The 22,744-nt window shown below is 39.0% G+C and overlaps 1 protein-coding gene across 1 annotated transcript; it reads right to left on the bottom strand.

Annotated features, from left to right (window-relative positions):
- Positions 1-1,626: 1,626 nt before the first annotated feature.
- On the bottom strand, positions 1,627-18,625 carry LOC143646812 (glycine N-acyltransferase-like). The gene is made up of 5 exons (XM_077116180.1): positions 18,376-18,625; positions 13,005-13,112; positions 6,967-7,093; positions 4,993-5,164; positions 1,627-4,538 (listed from the first exon to the last, which is right to left on the bottom strand). The coding sequence occupies exons 1-5, from the start codon at positions 18,451-18,453 to the stop codon at positions 4,136-4,138; spliced, it is 888 nt and encodes a 295-aa protein (XP_076972295.1). The 5' UTR covers positions 18,454-18,625; the 3' UTR covers positions 1,627-4,135.
- Between the last annotated feature and the right edge of the window lie 4,119 nt (positions 18,626-22,744).

Here is a 22,744-nt window from a genome sequence, read left to right as displayed (position 1 = left end):
TGTATCTGCCTGCATCTTCATAAGGTTAGTGATCTTCTGTTGTCTTCATGGCATGCAAATATCTTACTAGGGTTATTTGTGGGATGGGTGTGGAACAGGATATGGGGCATGGAGAAGGGTACAATAGTGCGGTGACAGGTGGCAATGCAGGTGTATGCACAGGTCAGGGACTCTATGCTGCTGCCTGTGAGCATGGAGTGAGGGTCATGGGTTTATGGGCGAGCAGTGAGGGAGCTGTGGGGGCAAGGTGCAGTTCAGAAAGGAATTGGCACGCGGGAACAGGTTGCAGTGTGGAGGACACAGAGGTAGGGCATGTCAGGAGGTGGATGTGGGTGCTGAGCAGATGTGCTGGGGCTAAGGTGTGGGCAGGATGCAGGTGGTGCATGAAGCGTGTGGGTCATAGGTGTCAGGGTGTGGGGTGTAGGGCACAGGAGTTGGGGCACAGGGAAGTTGATGTGCAGATGTGTCCTTCCACAGGACGAGGGGTCCAGGGGGGCTGGGATGTGAATGCACAAGTGTGTAGGGGTGGAGCATAGGTCAGAGACGTTGTGAGATGTGTGTCAGGGTGGGTGACGATGGGTGATCTGTAAGTGCAGGGGTGGGGTGGGGTAGGGGTGCCCAGTTATGCAGGGCAGAAGCTATGTGGCACAGATGTCCCCAAGCACACCTGCCAGATGTGGGAGAAGGGCACTTGTGCTGTGCGATGGGACAAGGACGTGCTCGTGTACGGGACAGGGGGATGGGATGCAGGGGTCAAGAGGGCCGTGTATGGATACATGGGTGCCCAGCAGGGAGGATGTGGTTGTGCCAAGGTATGGATCTGGGGACAGAGCCATAGTGTGCGTGCGTCTCGGGGTCAGGACCCTGATGTGCACGTGCGCACAGCTCAGGAGAAGATGGATAAGATTGTGCCTGTGTGGGCTGGGAGTAGGTGTGGCCTGGTGCACAGGTCAATACTTGCCCAGAGCTGATGGGCTATGGGGTGAGTGGGTGTGTGCGCGTGCACACTTCTGGGGGCTGTATGCTTATGCACATGTGCTCAGAGCTCAAGGAGGGGCCCAGATGGGGTTGAGCAACTGTATGGGCTGGGGGCAGGTGTGCCCCAGGTATGCAGGGAAACGAGGTGGGGGTTGAGGAGCCAGTAGGAGGATCTCAGGAGGGATGGAGCAAGTGTGCTTTCACTGGTTAAGGTGGGTCAGGCTGGGACAGGCTCGCACACATGAGCAGGGCTGGGGGTCAGGGCAGGAGTGCTTAGAGCGCAGGTGGGGAGAGGATGACAGGGTTCAGGTGTGTGGGGTGTGGGGGGAGTTGCGGCACACGTGAGGGTAGCTCATTCAAAGGATGCGGCTTGTCTTAACTCCTAGTCCCATCTCCCTGACCATACACTCCTGACGACTCCACGCTTCATCTGGAAATGGACGCTCTAGGCTGTTTGCACTAGCTGGCCGGTCTCCAGTTCTCTGCATCTCAAATCTTCTGTTTCTCTCAACCAGGACCTCGCTATGTGGTATAGAAGACCCTCCCAGATAACTTACACCCTGGAACTGCTCTCCTGGTCTTTTCTCTGGAGCAGGGATGAACTCAGCCTATCCCATTCTCCCATCTTCCCGAAAGTCCTGGGTACATACACATTTTTATGGTTAAATATTCTTGTTTAATTGACTCTTTTATCAGTATATAGTATCCTTGTCATTTCTTGTAACAGTTTTTCAAATTTTTTTTATTGATATATATTATATATTCATATAGCATGTAATCATCCAAAGTGTACAATCAGTAGTTCACAATATCATCACTTGCCGTGCATTTACCATCACAATTGACGTTTTTCTTTTTTTGTGACAAAAATGTATACATTTATACATACATATATATATACATACATATATGCATACGTAAAACATATATGCAAAAAAAGCAATAAATTTCAAAACACATCGCAACAATTGGTTTCAGAACCGATTTCAGAGTTTGGTATGGGTTACAATTCCACAATTTTAGGTTTTTACTTCTAGCTGCTCTAAGGTACTGGAGGCTAAAAGAAATATCAATATAATGATTCAGCATTCATACTCATTTGTTAAACCCGACTTTCTCTGTATAACTCCACCATCGCCTTTGATCTTTCTCCCACTCTTTAGGGGTATCTGGGCTAAGGCTATTCTAACTTTTTCATGTTGAAAGGGGTGTTGGTAACATGGGGTAGGAGAATTGAACTAGTTGATGTTCTGCAAAGGCTGGTCCCTCTGTGTTTCAGGAGTTTTCTGGAGGTTGTAGGTTTCTAGAAAATTACCCTAACACATAGATGATGTCTTTCTTACCCCTGTATTCTGAGTTTACCTTAATCCCAGCCTGATTAGCTTCATTCTTATTTCTAAATACCAGGTTATATATATATATAACAGCCTCTCAAAGTCCAGAAATAGCAATTACTGCTCTGGACTAAATATGACTGCTATAAGAGCTTACAATCCAGACCCCAGTTTTCTTCCAAGTTTTTCCTAAATGAGATCATCTTGTAACAGTATTTGACTCAGTCTATTTATCTTTTGTTCACTATTTGCATGAAATATTTTTTCCATTGTAAATTTTTTAGCTGTTTGTATCTACGGATCTAATGTGGGTCACTTATATATAATTTTATAATACTGTTTTATTGTAATGATAAGAATTACCAAGTATTTAATAATATTTCATTCATTGCTAGAAATTGAAGTCCTTAACAGAGAAATAAAATCTACACATACAACTTAAAATATTTTAAAGTGTTTAATTATATTTATTAATTGAAAAAAACATTATTTATAAACTACTTAAATGTAAGTGTTAGAAATGGAAATTTTTTAATGCCTTGAAAGTGGACTAATATAATTTAGAAGCTGAATGCATTGGTATAATACTTGGCTTTTTGCCATTTTTCTTAGCTTTGGGCCAGAGCAGAAGTGATAGCCCTGCATCATCCACTGAAGAAGAAAGTTCTCCAAGGGTCCTTAATTAGCATATGGAGATGTAGAATTGATAACCTTAGGATTTATGATATAATAATAGCAACAGCAAAAACTCTCCTCCTCCCTACTTCTCAGACTAAACTGGACTATAAAGGAACAGGTTCTAATCTGGGAGGTCACTTTCCTTCTAATACTCTCTTTTCTGGCCAGCTCTGCTGTTGAAAGCTCTTTCTCAAGTAGTGTTGGGAAGGGAAACTACTGCAGCCAACCTGTGCCAACCAAGATGAATATCTCTCCTGATATATTGAACCAATAAGCAGACTTTCCCTTGAAATGATTGTCTAAATAGCACAGAATTTAGGCATACTGGATAGTGTGCTGAGATCAGGAAGGACAGGAGTTAACCATGCCATACTCACCTTCCCTATAACCACTGCCTCTTCTCAGTAAATATCTGCCATCCTGGTCCCCCCATTTTCCCCTCTCCATATCCTCACCTAATGCCCTCACCTTGATGGATCACTTAGCTTAAACTTGTACAGTCAAACACAAAATGTCTTTATTGTTTGGGGACTGGGTTTAAGAAACTCAGGCATTAAAAACAATATTGGATCCTTTTCCATGGAATGGAGGTGGGAAAAGGGCATGTTAATATTTGTCTTTACCTAAATAACTCTTCTTGTTGTATCATAAATATGCTTATAAATATATATATTTACAGTAATATCTCATGTACATTGGAATGATATATTTAATGTATCCTTGAAGCAGCAATCAAAGAGGAAAGGCTAATCTCTAAAAACCTGTGGAAGAGAGTTCACCCTCTGATCACTAAAAAAAAAGTTGATAGACAGAAGAAAGAAGAAGCCATAGTGTCCAGAAAATATTACCACCTCCTGGCAACCTTGGCAAGTTTCTACCCACTGTTCACTAGTAATTTTAGGAGAAGCAATATAGAACAACATGTAATTGATGAAAGAAAATCACAGAAATCTGGAATGATCAGGAGCAATTTGAAGACAGAGATAGTTGTGGTTCCGTTCAGCTATCATTACTGCTTCTCCAGAGCCCAAATAGTTCCCACTCCTTTACCAGTGACTACAGTTTATTCTTTCTCTGGATCCCCTGTCAGATCTCCAACCACATACTCAGGACTGCCTGACGCTGTCCTGGTCTCAGGATCAACTTCACAGAGGCTCACAGTTCCACTGGTTCCAGTCACAGGGCATGGGGACGTGCTGCAGACGGTGAGACATTTTTTGCATAATTTTGTTGCTCTTGTCTACATGAGAATATATGGGGAAGCCAAGTTCATGCAGAGCCTGGGAATGGGAATAGATGACATGGGAGATAAGGCCCTGTGCCCGGTACTCAGGCAAGGTGCCTGCCATCCGCGTCTCTCCAGTCTGGTCCATCAAGTCCCAGGACACAGGGGTCCCCTCAGGCCCCAGCAGACAGAAAGTGGGGAAGGTCCGGATACAGCGCTCAATGAATCTCTGGCTCCAATCATTTCCGCCAAAATGCCAAAATTTGTTCACCAAGGCAGCATGGGTGACATCCAGGGATGAGAGTTTAAACATCTCATGATTGCTGTGGAAGGGCCAAGAAAAAAAGCAGAATCCATGAATATGGAGCCTTAAGTTTGTTCTTACCTCTATTTGCTCGAGAGACAGAGTAGGCAGAGGAAACAGCATATGCAAAGTCCCTGAGTCTGGATAAGCCTGTGATGATAGAGGAAGAGAGAGAGGGCCATTTGCATTGGAGGAACTGAGAAGGAAAGATGAGTTAGATCAGAGAGTTAGACAGACACCTGATTAGAGCCTTGAGGTGTTTGGATTTTATTCAAGATGAGAAGTGAAATGGCAAAGTCTCTTAAGCTGGTAAGGAACATAATATAAATTACATTGTTAAAATATATTATTCTGGTTGCTTTGCAGAGAAAATGTGTTGTAGGGTGATCAGAGTGAAAGTAGGGAGAGAAGTTAAGAGATGATTTGATTAGGAAAAGATGTAGGTGGTACAGAGTGGCTTTTATCAAACTCACATGGCTTTGGGTTTAATGCTTGTGGGCTTTAAATTCTTTTCATCCAACAGGGAAGGAACCAGTTTCTTTGTTGTTTCAGGCATCATATAGAGAAAGCTTTGTGTGTGCTTGACCTTGAAGGATTTAGTGAAAGCAAGACTTTGTATCATCTCATTCAGGGTGGTTTGTGAACCTAGATGGAATTAAAATGAGAGCAGTAATTGTTTAAGTGTATCCTATGGAGTAGCTCTCTATGGGAGTAAAAAGGGTCTGGGATTCAGAGTCAGAAAACCTCAGTTCCAGGCTTGCAGTAGCACTGCTGTGAGGCCAAAGTCATGTAGTGGGATTTGTGCATTTCTCCTATTTTACATAAAAGAAAACATGCCAGGGATTGATTCAGCAATGCCCATACCCTGGTAGCAATATCAACACCAGCACCAAGTTTTCCAGATTACGTACCAAGCAATTATGATAATCAAGAATATGAGTCATAAAATATGGTAGCCACCATTTATGACCACTGAATATGACCCAGGAATGGCAAATTGTTACGGTAATGGCTCACACCTCCTTATACCCATTCCTAGCTTTGAAGATTAAACCATGTAACCTCCAGTCCTATGGGAGTGGATCCACTTATAAGTACGGTCTTTGATTATGTCATCACTTAATATTCAGCCAAACTGAATGAAGGTAATGCTTAATCCAATATGGCCAAAGTCCTTCCAAGCAAAGGAAATTGGACAGGGAAGTAGAAAGCTGCAGGGAGAGGCCAAGGAAACAGATGGTCATGTCATGGACAAATAGATTGATTGCCGACAAACCACCACTAGAATGCTAAATTTCAGAGAGAAGGCATGGCTTGCTGATACCTTGATTTGGGACTTTTAACATCCAAACTATAAGCCAATAAATTCCTGTTGTTTAAAAACAAAACAGTTTTGTGCAATTTGTCATCGCAGTGTTGGTCAACTAAGACCCTTGGGATAGTCCCATCCTACAATGAATGTAACCTTGGCCAGGTGTCTTGGCGTCTATCCATGAAACAAGAGCAAATATGATACAAGGAGAGGTTTAACGGTGCTTGCACACTGGTGCTTGCCCTCTCTTTCTAGTTCGTTGCCATATGGATAGGCCTAGGCAAGCCTGTCGCCCTAACATCCTCCACAGCCAACAGCATTCACTGTCAGCGAGAACATTGTTCATACACATGAGTGAGGTCATTATGGAACAGACAACCTCCGTAGTCCACCTGCCAGCCGACTGCAGCTGCATGAGTAAACTGAGGCAAAGCCGTCAAAAGAACTTGTCTTGCAAAGCCCAACGCTACCTGCTGATTCACAGAATTACGAGCTAATAGATGTTTATTGTTTTAACTTCTGGTTTACTATGCAGCAAACACTAACTGATACATTCAGGTACTGTGATAAGCTATTTCCATTCAGGATTTCATTTAATCTTTTCAGAGTTTTAGATATTACTACTAGTCTCATTTTTATGGATGAAGAACATGAGTCTCAGAAAGGATAAGTCAGTTGGCCACGATCATGTAACACGCAATATTAGGCAAAACAAAGTCACTGTACTAGTTAGTCTGACCCCGGAGGTCATGCACAGAACTACAATTATCCGTGGTGACCTGGAAGGTACTCTATGCAGAATAAGTTCTCTTTCTTATTCCAGAACTGGAAAGCCCCAAAGGGAAGTTCTGTGCCTATACTGAATCATCTTAAGGGATCCTGTATATGTCTACAAAATATATCGTCAACTTATTGGCTACCCAGAAATTTTATTATGGTTCCCTGTATGAAATCCTTTCTTTCCACGCATTGAGATTTTTTTCCCTTTACAGATATAGTTGCAAGTGAGTCAGAAAACAGACATATAATGGACAGAAGGCTCAGTGTCTGGAGCTTGGAGGAAGGAGGTATAGGTATTAGGGGGATGGAAGAACAGGTCCGTCTCAGGACACAGCACGTAGCCCACTCTTCTTACTTTGGATCTGCAAATGTTGTTTCCAATTGATGACATCTGATGATCCAAGCAATTTCTGACAGTTCTTGGGGTCCTTGGAGTAGATTTGGTAAGTATTGGTGTAATGATCAAGGTCATCTGTCATCTCCTAATTGCATTAGGAAAGGGGAAATAAAATTCCTTATATTTCATGATGGCAATGCTGATTTTTAGGATTATATTATACTGTGATATTTTTAAGTACTAAAATATTGGTATTTTTATTGGTATATATCATTATTTCTAAATCATTTGAATCAGAGATCAAGATCAGAGATTCAAGAGTTCAATTTACATTGGAAAACTGCAGAACGATACCATTTTCTAGCCATATATTGCATTAAAATTCCAAGTCAAATGTAGAAACATTTAGGAATCTTTTGACTATTGTTCCATAATCTTAGCAAGAAGAAAATAAAAGCAATTTACAAGGGAAAATTCTACTAGCAGAAAAAATTTGTATAATTCAAAGAATTGCAGAACATACATACCATGAACATGATGGGATTAAATTCTGTACAGATGACTGGACTAAAATTTCCTTCTATACATAATGAAATCAAGGTAAAAGAAGACCCAAATTAAAAATGCTTCATTTAAACATTAAAATAATTAAATTGTATTCCAGAAAAATAAACAAATCACTTACTCAGAAACCTCTCCTCAAATTATTGATTATTTGGAGGAAAAGAGACAGAGGGTAATATTACCCCAGTTAGGACAGAATCAGCAAAGTTATTTTAAAACTTGGGAAATGTTGTACAAAATGTGCTCAAGTCAGCAATAACACTGATCACATTTAAAACTTAAAAACACATCATTTGATTTCATTTTCAGTTTTTATCATTAATAAAAATGTCTTATAGTAAATATTGTTTAGTCACTTAACATTCAATTGAATTTGTATGATATTTGTGTTTTTCTAATTTGTTTCACTGGATGTTTTAAAACAATAATGTGAATTGTGTCTTGAAAGGTATTAGCTATTTAGCATGAATATTTTTTAAGGGCGTTATCTAAAATGTGTACAGAAATTCTAGCATTATGGTTTTGCTCATTATGGTCACTCTAACTCACTGAGCTGATTCATACTTCCACATCTTTGGCCTTAATATATTGTTTGGTGAGAATGCCCTCTCTTCCTTTTCATTTTTTTTTAAACATGGGCAGGCACCAGGAATCGAACCTGGGTCTCTGGCATGGCAGGCGAGATCTCTGCCTGCTGAGCCACCATGGCCCGCCCTCATTCTTATCATTTTGACAAAAATAAATTTATTTTAAAAATCATTTCAGATGGAAGACTTACCTGTAAGTTTCTATCAGCATCTCCCATAATCTCTGCCACATCTAGAACGTATGTATGTATGTATGTATGTATTTTTATGAGAGCAGTTGTAGGTTTATGGTAAAATCGTACAGGTAGTACAGAGTTCATCCACATGGCTGCATTCATCAAAATTGCATTCATGTTTACAGCCAAATATTCCATTATATGTCTATATAACATTTTTTATCCATTCATCTCTTGATGGACATTTAGGTTGCTTTCAACTCTGGACAACTGTGAATAACGCCTCTGTGAGCATCAGTATGCAAATATCAGTTCAAGTTCCTGCTTTCAATTATTTGGAGCATATTCCTAGAAGTGGGATGGTTGAGTCATAGGGTAATTCTATATTTAACTTTCTGAGGAACTGTTAAATTGTTTTCCAGAAGGGAAGAATCATTTTATATTCCCACCAACAATGTATGAGAGTTCTTATTTCTCTACATCCTCTCCAAACATATTACATTTTCCTTAATGGCCCGTGATGCTGAGCATGTTTTCACATGCTTATTGGCCACTTGCATGTCTTTTTTGTAGTAATATCTATTCAAGTCTTTTGGCCATTTCTTAAGTTGTTTGTTGGTGACTTGGAAACGTTCTTCATACTTACTCTTAAACCCTATGAGACATGGTTTCCAACAATTTTCTGCCTTCTGTAGTTTGTCTTTTTACTTTCCTGATACAGTTATTTGATAACAAATTTTAAATTTTTCTGAAGTCAAAATTGTGTTTTCCTTTGTTTCTTGTGGTTTTGGTATTAAGTCTAAGAAATCATTGCCTAACACACAGCTTTTAGAGAAGTTGTTCCCCTATGTTTTTTTCTAGGAACTTTGTAGTTTTGGTTTTTATATTTAGGTCTTTGCTCCATTTTGAGTGGATTCCTGTATATGGCATAATGGAGAGATCCACCTTCATTCTTTTGCCTACAGTATCCAGTATTTCCAGCAGCATTTGTTGAAGAGACTATTCTTTCTTCATTAATTGAACTTGGCATCCTTGTCAAATATCAGTTGGCCAGAGATGACGGTTCATTTCTGAATACCCAGTTTGATTCCATTATTCTCTATGTCTGACTATGTGTCATACCATGCTATTTTGATTACTGTGCGTTTGTATAAGTTTTAAAATCAGGATATGTGAGTCCTCCTACTTATAAAGAGGGCTTGGCTATTTGGGGCCCCCATCCTTCCATATGGGTTTGGTGATTGGCTTTTCCATTTCTGCAAAGAAGACTAGTGATATTTTATTGGAATTACAGTGATTATGTAAATCACTCTAGGTAGAATTGACATCACAACTGTATTTAGTCTTCAATCCATAAACACAGAGTTACTTATTTATTCAGGTCATCTTTAATTTCTTTCAGCAAATGCTATGCATTTTTCTGTGTTCAAGTCCTTAACATTCTTGGTTAAATTTACCCATAAACAGTTGATTCTATTGCTTCTTATCGCAAATGGATTTTTTCCCTTGGTTTCCCCTTCAGATTGTTCATGATCAGTGAATAGAAATACCACTAAATTTTAAGTGTTGCTCTTGTACTCTGCAACTTTGTGTGTTACACAACCTGTTCATCTTTTAGAAGAGTTTCTAGCACAATTGCTATTAATTCTTATTGGAATGTTTGGCAAAATTCACCAGTGCAGCCATTTGTTCCTGGGCTTTTCTTTGTTGTCAGGTTTTTGGTTACTGATTCTATCACTTTGCTTTTTATTAGTCTGCTTATATATTCTATCTCCTCTTGAGTCAGGGTTGGTAGTTTGGGTGTTTCCAGGACTTTTTTTCATTTTAGCTATGGTTTCTAATTTGTTGGTGTACATTTGTTACTAATATCCTCTTAAAATCCTTTTCATTTCTGATTTTAGTTTTTTGTATCCTCTCTCTTTTTTTCTTTCTCAATCTAGCTAATGGTTTGTCAATTTTATTGATCTTTTCAAAGGACCAAGTTTTGGTTTTGTTGATTATCCTTATTGTTTATTTTTATTTATCAATTTCATTTTTCTCCACTCTATTTATAGTTCCTTCCTTGTGCTTGTGTTGGGTATACTTTGACCCTGTTTTTCTAGATCCTCCAGTTGTGAGGTTCTATCTCTGAAATAAGATCTTTCTTCTTTTTTAATGTAAGCACTTAGAGATATAAATTTCCATCTCAGCATGACTTTAACTGCAAACCATATATTTTGGTTTGTTGTGCTGTCAAAATATTTCCTAATTTCTCTTGTGTTTTCTATTTTGCCACAAAAAAAAACCATTTTTGTTCTTCAGTTCTATTATTGCCTACTTTCATACTTACTGGATTCTTTGTTGTGAAACATTTTGAGTATTCTCATTTTCTTCCCTTTGTATTTTTCAGTTTTCTTTGCGGTTACTATGGGGCTTGAATTTAACGTCATAAATTTATGACAATCATGTTAGATCTGATACCAACTTAACTGTGTTCCTACACACAAACTATATTCCTGTTCCAGTCTGTCCCCTTCCCTTTTGTTGCACTTGTCTCAAATTATGTCTTTATACATTGTGTGTACAAAAACATGTATGTCACTACTTTTTATATATTTGCATTTTAGGACCCCAAAGAAGTAAAAAGTGGAATTATACATCAAAATGCAATACAATAATACTACTGGTATTTATAGGTACCCGTAAGATTATTACCTTTACCAGAGACCTTTATATCTTTATGCCAGTTCAAACCACTGTCTCATGTCTTTTCCTTTCATCTTGAAGACCTTCCTTTATCATTGCTTATACGGCAAGTCTAGTAGTGACAAATTCCTCAGCTTTTGTTTGTCTGGACGTGTTTAATCTGTCTTATTTTTTAAAGTGTCTTCTCAAATATAAAATCATTGGTTGCCAATTATTTTCTTTCAGCACTTTAAATATTTCACTCCCCTGCCTCCATGGTTTCTTCTAAGACACTGACACAATTCTTTTGGAGCTACCTTATTTATGACATATTGGTTTTTCTCGTAGCTTTCAGAACACACTTCCTTGTACTTGGCATTTGACTGTTGAACCACAATTTGTTGGAGCATGGTTCTCTTTGAGTTTATCATGTATGAGGTTTGCTAGGATTCTTGAATGTGTATATTTATATCTTTCATTAAATTTGGCAACTGTTCTTGCATTATTTCTTGGAATATTCATTCCTACTGCTTCTTTCTTTCATACTTTTCTGGGTCTCCCATAAGACATATATTTAAATAATTAATGGTGTCCCACAGGTCTCAGGCTTTATACACTTTTCTTCATTTTTCTTTTCTTTCTGATCCTTAACCTGAATCATTTCAATTATTTTATCTTAGAATTCACTAATTCTTTCTTCTGTCAGCTCCAATATGCTATTGAAACCCTCCTGGGAATTGCTTATTTTAATATTGAGTTTTCCAATTGCAGTATTTCTGTTTAGTTTCTTTTTATAATTTATCTCTATTTATTTTTATTCTCCTATTTTTTTCATTCAGCATTTTCCTCATACCTTAGTTCTTTCTCTATATTTCTTTTTTATCTCCTTGAGCATATTGAAGATTACTTCTAAACCTCTTTTCTGATACATTCTAAGTCTTGTCTCCATTGTTGGCTTCCAAAGTTTTGTCTTGTTCCTTTGCATATACTATCATTTTCTGATTCTTTGTTTATTTTGTAATCTTTGGTTGCACACTGTACATTTTAATATACTTATATATTCACTCTAGAATGTGGTCCCTGATCTGTCTGGGACTAAATTCCAAGTTAGTCATGTGACAGAGTTTTTTTTTAGTGCAAGTAGCTAACAAATAAAATAATCCAGAGGATTTTCATAGTCCTTGAAAACTGGCATATTGTTGGCTTGTGTTTTTCAGCGTTCAGCCTTCAGATCAAAAGATCAGATCAAGGTGAAATCTATTCTGAATGTGCTTCCTGGTCTGGGCATGAACTTTTGACTTCAGGAATTCCTTTTTACAGGTATCTACATGACCCTGAAATCTCAGTGAAATAGATTTCTCTCCCTTTCCAGGTGTTGATGCTAGCAACTCTAAGTGTTGAGGCCAGCAATCCTTTAGTTTTCAGTCTTTGCGTCTAAAACTATGTAAGCTGTCTTCAGGATGCTTCTGCCTGTATGGCAAGTTCTAGGAACATAAGCCAGAGGTGAATGACCTGGTTTGGTCCTTCAGGTTTCCACCTGATACACTGACCACTATTTATAGGCGTCCCACGATAAGAGCAGAGGCCAGGTACACACACTGCAGGGGAAAGCTGAAGTAAGGGGAACAGGGCATACCAATTCTTCTAATGATTTTAAGCTGCATTTTTTTTTTTGTTTGCTGCAGTGCTTGCCCTGTAACTGCAACGTTCTAACGTTTCTGGGGTGCAGAGGAAGATGGTGATGCCAATTTTGCTAGTTGTTCACAGATTCTATCAGGATATAGAACCTTGGTGCATTGATAACTGCTGTCTTGTGCAATCAGATAATTTTAATCAGATTATGCTTGAGCTATTTCTGTATCTTGTAAATCTTCTGTTTTTGCATACTTCACACCAGATTATACATTGTTTATTGATCATCTCCTCCAGGCCATGAGCTTTTTGAAAACAGGGACTTATTTATCTTTCCCATGATTCATTTCTGATTCCTCAGTCTCTACCACATTACAGGGCACACAGCAAATATAAACATAAAAGCATCATCATTTACCCACTGACATCTTACCTGCTCCTGAGGTCGGACGACGACCGTGTTAAAATCAGGCCAATTGTCCACGAGCACCTTTAAATTGAATGGGTTTCCTTGGTTTATGTGGAAGATTGTCCCATAAACCTGTAACGTGCCAAGAAACAGGAAGATTGGCTTATCAGGAAGTGACAGCCAAGTGTCTTTTGTTTGATCATGATAAGGCTTATCTCTATGAAAACACAAATTTTATTTCCAAAGAAAGTATCTAGATCAAACAAACTTCATATAATATTTTTGCCATAAATCGAAAAAGTTTTGTTTCTACCAAAGTATAAAATCATACATGTATATACCAGAATATATAACACAATTAACAATGTAAAAAGCACCACTCTTTCTTGCAGGATTTAATATTACCTTTCCTAGATATTCTCTCATTCATACACACAGAGACACACAATTTTACAAACATAAAAATCCCGGATACATACTATTTTTAAATTTGATTTACTCCCCCTGAATACAATGTGGGCCTATTTCTATGTTGATAACTTCACTAATTTTCTAATGTCTGCATATGATTTTACTATGTACATGTGATTTTTTTCATTTGCCTATTGTTTGAAATTGAGTCATGGCCCTCAAAAGACATGTTCAAGTCTTAGTCTGCATTCCAGAGGGTGTGTACCCATATTTTACTTGGACCTTTGAAGATGAGTTCTTATTATCTAAGGTGAGAATTTATTTGTGATTAGAGTATTTGAAGATCCTATTTAGATGGATGAAATTGAATCAGACTGGGTCTTAATTTATATGGCTAAATCTAGCTAGAGGCATAGACAACTGATCCAGAGAGTACAAGGCAGAAGAAGCAATGTGACAGAGACAAGCCAAGGAATCCTAGAGATTATGGCAATCCAGCATCAGAATGCTGCTGTCAGGAAAAAAGCTGTTGATACCTTGGTTTTTGGATTTCTATCCTCCAAAGCCATGCGGCAGCAAATTCCCATTATTTTAATCAACCCATCGTGTGGTAATTGTCGTAGCATCCACAACAAACTAAGGCCACATTGATGACCATTTCAGCCATTTTCAACTTTTCACTTTGACAATAGATATCTTGCATAGGCACCTGCGATTTATTTAGAAAACCTAGAAGGGCAATTACTCTTCCAAAGGGTATAAACTCATTTAAAAGCTTTTAACATCTACTCCCACATTACACTCTGGAAGGATAATAATCTCCCAACAACAGCAGAGACTGCAGGCTAGCCTCATGAGAAAGGGCTTTGAGGTGCCATGTACTAGGTAAGGCTTGGAGTCTCACTCTCACCAGGTTCAACTGGTTGTTTAATATTTAAGGTATCAGTTTAAGACCCTCTTTCCTCATGAGCAATAACATGTCACGGGAGAGGGGAGAGAGGGTGGGGAGAAGAAAGGAAGAGACCCATCCATATGAGTGTCCTTGAGGTTTTGAAGTTGGGGAATGCAGCAATTGATTCCATTGTGGACCTCATGACAATTGTGAACGTGAGGCTGCAGCAGATGCCAGCATGGAAATATACCAATGATTAGTGCCTAAGCTAAATGACCTACACTTTAAGGGGTGCTGCCATGGATAGATGATAACTTATTTTTACACTTATATCCATCACGTGTGCCACCACTCATCCCATATGAAGTATTGATATTAGACCTTGGAGAAAGAGAAGGAAACACCTCTCTAGATTCGCTGAATTTATTATATTTCCTGCCATGAATGGAAGCGTTATATGGAAACTCCATTCTGTTATGGGCTAAATGCAGAGGCTACCTCTTTGCCCATTTGCATTTGGGGCCTGTAATTTATTTACACTGTAATGATAAATACCACACCATGGGTTGACTTAAACAACAAAGTTTTATTGTCCCAGGGTTTCAGAGACTAGAAGTCCAAAACAGAGGTGTCAGGAAGGCCATGCTACCTCCCCACTCGAACATCCTTCTGCTGGCTTAGCCACAATCTTTGGGATCCTTCACTAGCACGTCTGCCTTCTGGAGGAGGCAGAAAATAGTATGTATCCAGGATTTTTATGTTCCCTCTCTGTCTCTTGTGTCTGCTCTTCCATTTATCGTTGACTTCCATCCAACATCTGAGTTTAGAGAACAATTTGAGCAAACATGTAATGCCCTCCCAGTTGTTTTCTGTGCATGTCTCTGTCCTGTGCACACACATGGCCCCAGGAATTCCCCTTTTTGCATGGATCTCAGTGTCCCTTTCTCAAAAAAACAAAATAGTGTTTCCTTAAGGTCCTAGGTCTGCACTGTATATCCCATAGCCAGCAATCTTTTGTCGTAGGCAGCTGTGATTTTCTTATTTCTTACAGCATTCTGTACAAAGGTTCTATGAGTTATCTCTACTTGCAGGCAAGTTCTTAGAGTGTGGTCTGTGGTGAGCGTGCCAGGTCAGTCCTTCAGGCCTCCTCTAGACAGTGTTACAAAAACATGTGCACTTAGGTATGCATAGGAGGGTTACTCTGATTCCTCTAGAACCAGAACTCAGAACATGTACTGGGAACCTCGGCCAGGATCATACCAAAGTGGTGCAAGGATAGGGGGAGGTCAGCAAGGGTGCCATGACAGCCTAATGTTGTTTTATTTTTTAGGTGCATGGTCCAGGAAGTGAACCCTGGTCTCCCTCATGGAAGGCGAGATTCTACCACTGAACCACCTGTGTACCCAAGAGCTTCTATTTTTAAGTTGCATTTTTTCATGATTTGGCATTTACTGTGTCACTGCAAACTTTTAACATTTTTTTTTTTGACATTTGAGAATGATCGTTCTGTCAGTTCTTACTTGTTGCTGAAATTTTCTATGAGAGGACAGAGTCCTGGTTCATCTCATACAACCGTCTTGACAATGTCACCCCTGACATATATTTTTTCTTAGCAATAAACTTTATATACTGCTATATGACTCTTTAATTCTTACTTTACAAGAATTTCTATGTGAATATGTATGTTTTTATAATTGAATGAATTTATCCTCTATGAATATCTGGACCTTAAAGATTGGATTTTCACAAATAATTTCTGAAATCAGAAACTATTTTAGAAAACAAACAATGTTAATATTGTTCTCTCATGTTTTACATGTTGTCATTCTTTTTTTTTTTTTTCCTTTACATGGGCAGGCACCGGGAATCGAACCCGGGTCCTCTGGCATTGCAGGCAAGCACTCTTACCTGCTGAGCCACCGTGGCCTACCCCATGTTGTCATTCTTGAAATAATAATTTTAATTCTTCTCTAGTGGGCGTGGATGCCTCGAACTGAATAGAGAAAAGTTACTTATAAGGAAATAGAAAAGTCCATACATGGATTTTATTCAACATTCAACACCTATTTAATGAGCACCTACTATGTGCCAAGGACTAAGAGCTTCCAGTAGCTTGAGAACAAAACATAAATCCTTGTCCCCTCATAGTGCTTACATTATGATGCTACAAAATAATTCAGCAGTGGATAAATTAATTTTATAATTATAAATTTTATAGTTTTCAGATATCCTTTAATTGTGTGCATGTCCCTCAAAGATTAGTATGTCTGGAAGTGTTAGACTAGACTATATGAGGGAGGCCAAAAGACAGTGGCCAAGGGCAGGGATTGTGTATTGGATTGAGACTTATTGTCGTCATCATTTTCCCCTATGAAAAAGATAATCATAGGCCATATTTAAGTTCAGAGCCAGATAGTTTGATTTGGCTGAAGGTATATCATAGATCACTGACAATTATATATTCATCAGTATGACCAGAGTAGAGAAATGTCTACATTTGTTCTCTTATTAAGTTTGTCTCCTCAAGTCAGATAAAGATGTTAAAACAATAGGATCTAGACCCTCATAGCTCCACCTGAATAGCAGAAGGAAACATGTACACAAAAGACACACTTTTCCACTTCTGAAACAATTGCTTTGGGAATGTGGCCAAGAAACTCAACTTACTGTGAAAGACAAGGATGTTCATGGGGGCTCAACAAAAGTTTTAAGCTCTGGTCTCATACATGGAATATTTATATACTCTTTGGGGGGGGCATAGGCAGGCTCCAGGAATCAAACCCGGGTTTCTGGAAGGACAGGCGAGAATTCTGCCACTGACTCACCATCACACCACCCTATTTATATACTTTTAAGCACAACTCAACCCCTTAGGAATTCTCCTTAAAAATAAGAAAACCTGAAAACTGGGAGATCACCTCATAGTCTACCTCCAGGATAAGAAAACCAGTAACATTTATAATAAAGGAAATGTCCAGACCAAGAGAACCCCCTGGTCTGGGGTTGGTGCCATTTCTATCTGTTTCTGTTGACCATCCACTCCAACAGTAAGTGTTTACACATTTCTAGGTCCTGATATTGATTCTTGTATTTTAGAAATAGCAAGAGGGTCAAAGAGTTGAAATGGAGTTTTGAATTTATATTCTTGACCCAGCAGTGAGCAACTGGTCAATTTTACTCAAGTTTTTAAAATCTCAACTCCATCATCTGTAACATAGAACGTGTAGTAGTACCTTCTTTGTAGGATTTGATGATTATATAAGCTAATGAACATAAGCCACTTAGCAGTGTCTGAAACAGCATATTACAAATCAGTGTTGGCCAACGCTACTCCTTCATAGCTTCCATGCCTGGACCTGAAGATGGTTGGTATTGGAGCCGGGTATTTGGTTGGGGAAAGTCATCTATTTTCAATAGCTGAAGCAGAAGCTCCAAATAAGCTGGTCATCCCCTGAGTAATGTTAATACACACACGCACAACATACACCACCTGTGCATGAATCTAGTCCCTTTGCAATTCACATAATTGCAATGAAGAGAACTATTTTATAATCATTTCTAAGTGTCTTTAAGTGACATATTTACAAAGCACAATCCTTTTGAACTTTGATAAAATAGAATTTGACCCGTTACCATGTTTCTAAAAGGCTCATCACAGTTAACCCCTTACAGGGAAAGTGTTATTTTAGGGGAAGATGTTTAACTTATTTAAGTTAAACATTCATATGTACCTCAGTCAACTTTGAGCTCTGGGCAAATTTCTAACTTTATTATGAAATATTTCTCATACAGACACGGAGAATTGCTTTTGAGTCAGTACATTGCAAAACACAGTGTTCTGTCCCAACCATGCCCCTATCCACAGCAGAGCATTGCAGCTTAATATTTGTGGAATCCTGGGCAAATCACTCAATGATATTCATTTTACCCATATTCTGCAAATATCTTACAGAGAGATAATGCAAATTACATGAGAGAAAACCGGAAGTAGTACCTGGCACAGAAAAGATACTCAAGAAATATTAGACTCTTTTCCTCCTTTTTCACAGGAAGTTGCTATTCCTTACTCCCATCAGTATTTTCCATTCTCACCTTTAAGGATTCAGGAAGGCATTTCCTCAAGGAGTTCTCCAGCATCTGCAGCATCCTTGCACCTTGCAATGGGAACATTGTGGAGGATACTTTGCCTAGATGCAATCAGTTCAGCAGGACTTAACAGAAAATTTTGGTATATCTTCTCCAGGAATTGCTGAGCTGAAGCTATAATGGGGACTTGTACTAAGCTGAAAAAAGTTCTGAATGTCAGCTCTATTGGAATTCAGCTCTTCACCTTTGAGCTCCGTGTTTGGGAAGCTGGTTTTGCAAATTTGAGAGGTTGGCCGTGTGCCCTCTTCTCTCCTCCCTCTCAAAGGCCAGTCTGCTTTTGTTCCCATTGGCTCTGCCAATTCTATATAAACAGGAGCCCTGTGACACCAGTAGACCCCAGAGTGGGAAGGAGGGCCATATTGTGTAGGCAATACCCTCTTCCTCCCGGACCTATTCTCAAGAAACAGGGTGGCTATATTCAGATGTGATCTGATTTGGAGAATCGGATCTCTTTTCTTACACATATGGAATTTGGTCCCATAGAGTGATGGAAGCTGTTAGGATCCTCCTTCTTTAGGAAAACCTGCATCTTTTCCTGCCCATCCTGAGGCTACAGTTAAAGAACTCAAAAATTATTCAATGAGAGCCCTTGTAGAGTCACTTCTATAGATGAGGAAACTGAGGCTCAATGTGGCTGAGTAAGAACATGTTTTAACCCAGAATCTTTTCATTCCAAAAGTCCCCACTATCTTAACACTTGCTATACCATTCTCAGACTAAAAAGAAAAAAAAAACAGAGGATTAGATAAAAAAGACATTTTAAGTCCCAACTCCACTGTGGGGGTGTGGGGGGGAACAAGGAAGGAAGTCTGCTACTCTCTAGGTCCTTGATCTTTCCATCAAGTCCTTTTGTTTACCAGGTTAGTCTGTAAGTCCATTTTGGGGGGAAGAAGTAACCCCAAAACCAGATATGGGCAGCTAACATACAGATGGAAAGCTGAAAAAGCTTGTGTGTTTCTCCAATCAATGGACAAGCACAGAAAGGTTTGCACATTTTGTTCATGTCTTCTCTTAGGGGTCTAAGCCCTCCTAGAACGTTAATGCTCAATCTTATCGTCTGAGGTTGAAGTTGTTGTGGTTCTCTATTACCCTTTCTTCAAACCCAAAGGCCATGGGGGTTGTTCTATGACTGGAGTGGATCCCTTTATCCCAAAAGGGTTCATATCTCCCAAAAGATGACTGCAACAAAAAGAGAATTCTCCTATGCCCTGATTGCAGAGACAAAACCCCTACTCCCCTCTTTTCTTCAATCCCCACATTTACTCAGCCCCAATACGGTATACTGGACTCAGGTCTCAGAGTCAGGAGATCTGGATTCAAGTGTCTCTGCCTCCCTTTTATCTTGGAGTCGTCTCTTCACCTCTGTGGATTTTCTCCCCAACTTTAAAAAGAGAGCATCTTATGAGATATGCAAGGACTTTTCTTGTTCTTCCTTGACTCTGTGGTTATTATTCTTGCTGTTTTATATGAGATAAAATTAAAGTTTCTAGAGCACTTTGGGATCAGATACAAGAGAAAAGGTCCAGATACACTGGTGTCAGTCTTTATTCTAAGTGTTGTCCTCCAGAGTATAGGTTGAAGTCTTGGTAACGACGATGGAGACCACATACAATTTTGACTCAGAGTGTGAACAAGACAGCCGAACTAATAGAGTTAAGACCCTGAATATACACCTTCCCGACATTTCATCTTCCCTTGCCTCAGTTTCTGTGTCTATAAGGTAGGACAGATAATAGTACTTACTTGGCAGTGTTTTGAGGAAAAATTGAGTTATTACGTTTGAATTGCTTAATTAATTTCCTGGTACATAGTGAGTATATATAGACATTTCATTAAACAAATCAAGAATTATCTTATATAGGGTATTCTGTACCGAAAAATGTGCGTGTAAAAAATATCTGATGAGAATTTATTTTTCCCAAGATTTTAGGTCCAATCTCCTTCCATAAGGCTCATACTCATGAAATGATGGAATAATTTCTTTAAAATTATAACCTGTTGTTTTACTGCATGTCATTTCAATCCCCAACACATCTGAAGTGAACTCCATACAAATTTACTAAGATCCATGACACCTACAACATGCTGATTAGCTAGAGAGATTCCACCCAGAAACAGATTATCCCAGATGCTTGGAACCACTGATTGCAATAGCCTCCTTTACACACTTCTGGTTTTCATTCTTTAAGTCTTTTTTTCCCCTTTATGGGTTTAACATTGTGCAATTCTGATTTGTCTGTAATGTTACTTTTACTAATATGAATGACATGGATACAGGCGGTCTATAATTTAGATATCCATAGCTATTGCCATTAAAGTGAATTTAGAGAATTACTGGATATGTAAAAACCTGCATTAATGACCAATCTGAAAAAGATCCTTCTAAAATGAATTTTGATCATGGATATTCTAATCAAACATTGCCTTTGGATAATTATGGGATAAGATTCTGGGTAGGGTTTCTACCACTCCACATATGTAAAAACTGATTCAGCATTATTATTTGAATCAGTCCAACTTCAAAACATATTTCCCTTTTGTCAGTCTTCAATAATGTTTTCTCCTTAGTAATACTATACCTCAAATAGCAAAGAGAGTCAAACATTTGAAACCATAAAGTATTCCTAACAAAAGAAAAAGAAGTTCAACATTTTAGGTACAGAGAAAACTGAGGATAAGACGATGGTGTATTACTCTAACTTTATCAACAAAGTCACCTCTTGTACTTAACATATAAATGAAGCAAGTTCTTGCGCTGAAATTGGGAGATACAAATATTTTGGGGATATAACAGACTGTTATCATGTCTAAACCCAGATGAAATAAACCTACAAGTCCACTAAAATCACATCGCTTGGGGAGCTCCCTGGCTTCCTATCCTTTGTGGGAATATGACACTTTTGCACAAATCAAAGATAAAGGCTACTTGTCTTTGGAGATTTTAGTTAGGCCATTCTAAGTCTTTTGCTTTAGTGGACTGTTTCTCCTTACAAAGGATCTGAGGTAAGATTCCCTCCTGGGGTTATGCATTAAACCTGGTGGAACTGATTATTTGCAATGGGTGGTGCTACCCATCAGAGGTGGACATGTAAGATGGTCGTGTCATATTTATCTTTCAATTTAACTGTCATAATAAATAACCCAAACCATACCCTGGGGGCTAAGAAATAAGTTTATCTTATTCGGTGCAAGTAGTTACATAAAGGAACTGTCTTGAATTTTTTTTTGACTGACCATTGCTAACACTTCCTGTTGTATCTAGGATAGCACCAGCAGTGAGGCAGAACAGTGTATACCTAAATTAGGAAAAGGCAATCTTAGTTTTTCTTTTGTCGACAGTTTGGAAACCTGGAAGAAGCATCACTCCAACTGTAAGGATGAGGAAAAGCTGGATTAATGACAAAATCATAAATCTTCTTGCACTCATTAGGAATCTGAGGTTACAGAGCAACCAAGAACGCTGAATTCTAAGAATAAACAGGCCTTTTCAAGGGAAGGAAGTACACATGAGCTTTTCCACCTGTAGCACAGCACAGAAGGAATAAGGTGGTCCCCAGGCAAGCAAGTGAGAAGAAATGTTTACATGTGATAGAATTGATAAAGGTTGAATGTGACATAGCATGACAATATAGAATCTCTGAGAACCCCAGAAATAAAAGGAGTTCAATTCACTCACAGGCTTTTTTCCTTGGGCTGTTCCCTCGTGCTCACAATAAAGACTGGGGACAGGGCAGAGGCCAGAAAATGCCACTGTTGGTTATGGGGAGAATGTGAAGGCAGAAAAGACATGAAACCCCACCCCTGCCTGGACTCTTTTCTCCTGTGGAGCAAAACCTTTAGGCTGTTGGGAAGGAGGCAAAAATCCTAGTACCTTCCTGGCACAGGAAACAGTTATTGTTGCAGGGAAAGGGTAAGATTTTAAAAACCCTCTATTTCTTCAAAGGGGCAGGAAACTGCCCTGAGTCCAGGATTCTATTTCATTGTTACTAAATGAATGTAATCACTGCTGGAGGGGTAGCTAACGCTCCTTCATACAAAACCTGCTGTAGAGACAAGACTGAGATTGGCTGTCATGGGGAGCAGAAGCAGAGATGCTGAGAAAGCCCCACTCTTAAGTCACATGGCGCCCGCCTAAGAGAGAGCTAACATCAGGACAAGAGAGAATTGTACGTTTCCCACACCATCGGCCTGATAAGCACGAAGTAACAAGTAACAAATAAGTTTTTATTTCAGATACTAATTTGTGACCACTGCCTCCAACAAGTCTCCAAGGAAAAAGAATTTTGGAAACTCATTGTTTTCACTTTCAAGGTTC

This window comes from Tamandua tetradactyla, chromosome 9 (genome assembly GCF_023851605.1).
Source record: "Tamandua tetradactyla isolate mTamTet1 chromosome 9, mTamTet1.pri, whole genome shotgun sequence".
NCBI lineage: Eukaryota > Metazoa > Chordata > Mammalia > Pilosa > Myrmecophagidae > Tamandua > Tamandua tetradactyla.
Note: the sequence above shows the minus strand (reverse complement) of the source record. Positions and strands in the feature narration are given on the sequence as shown.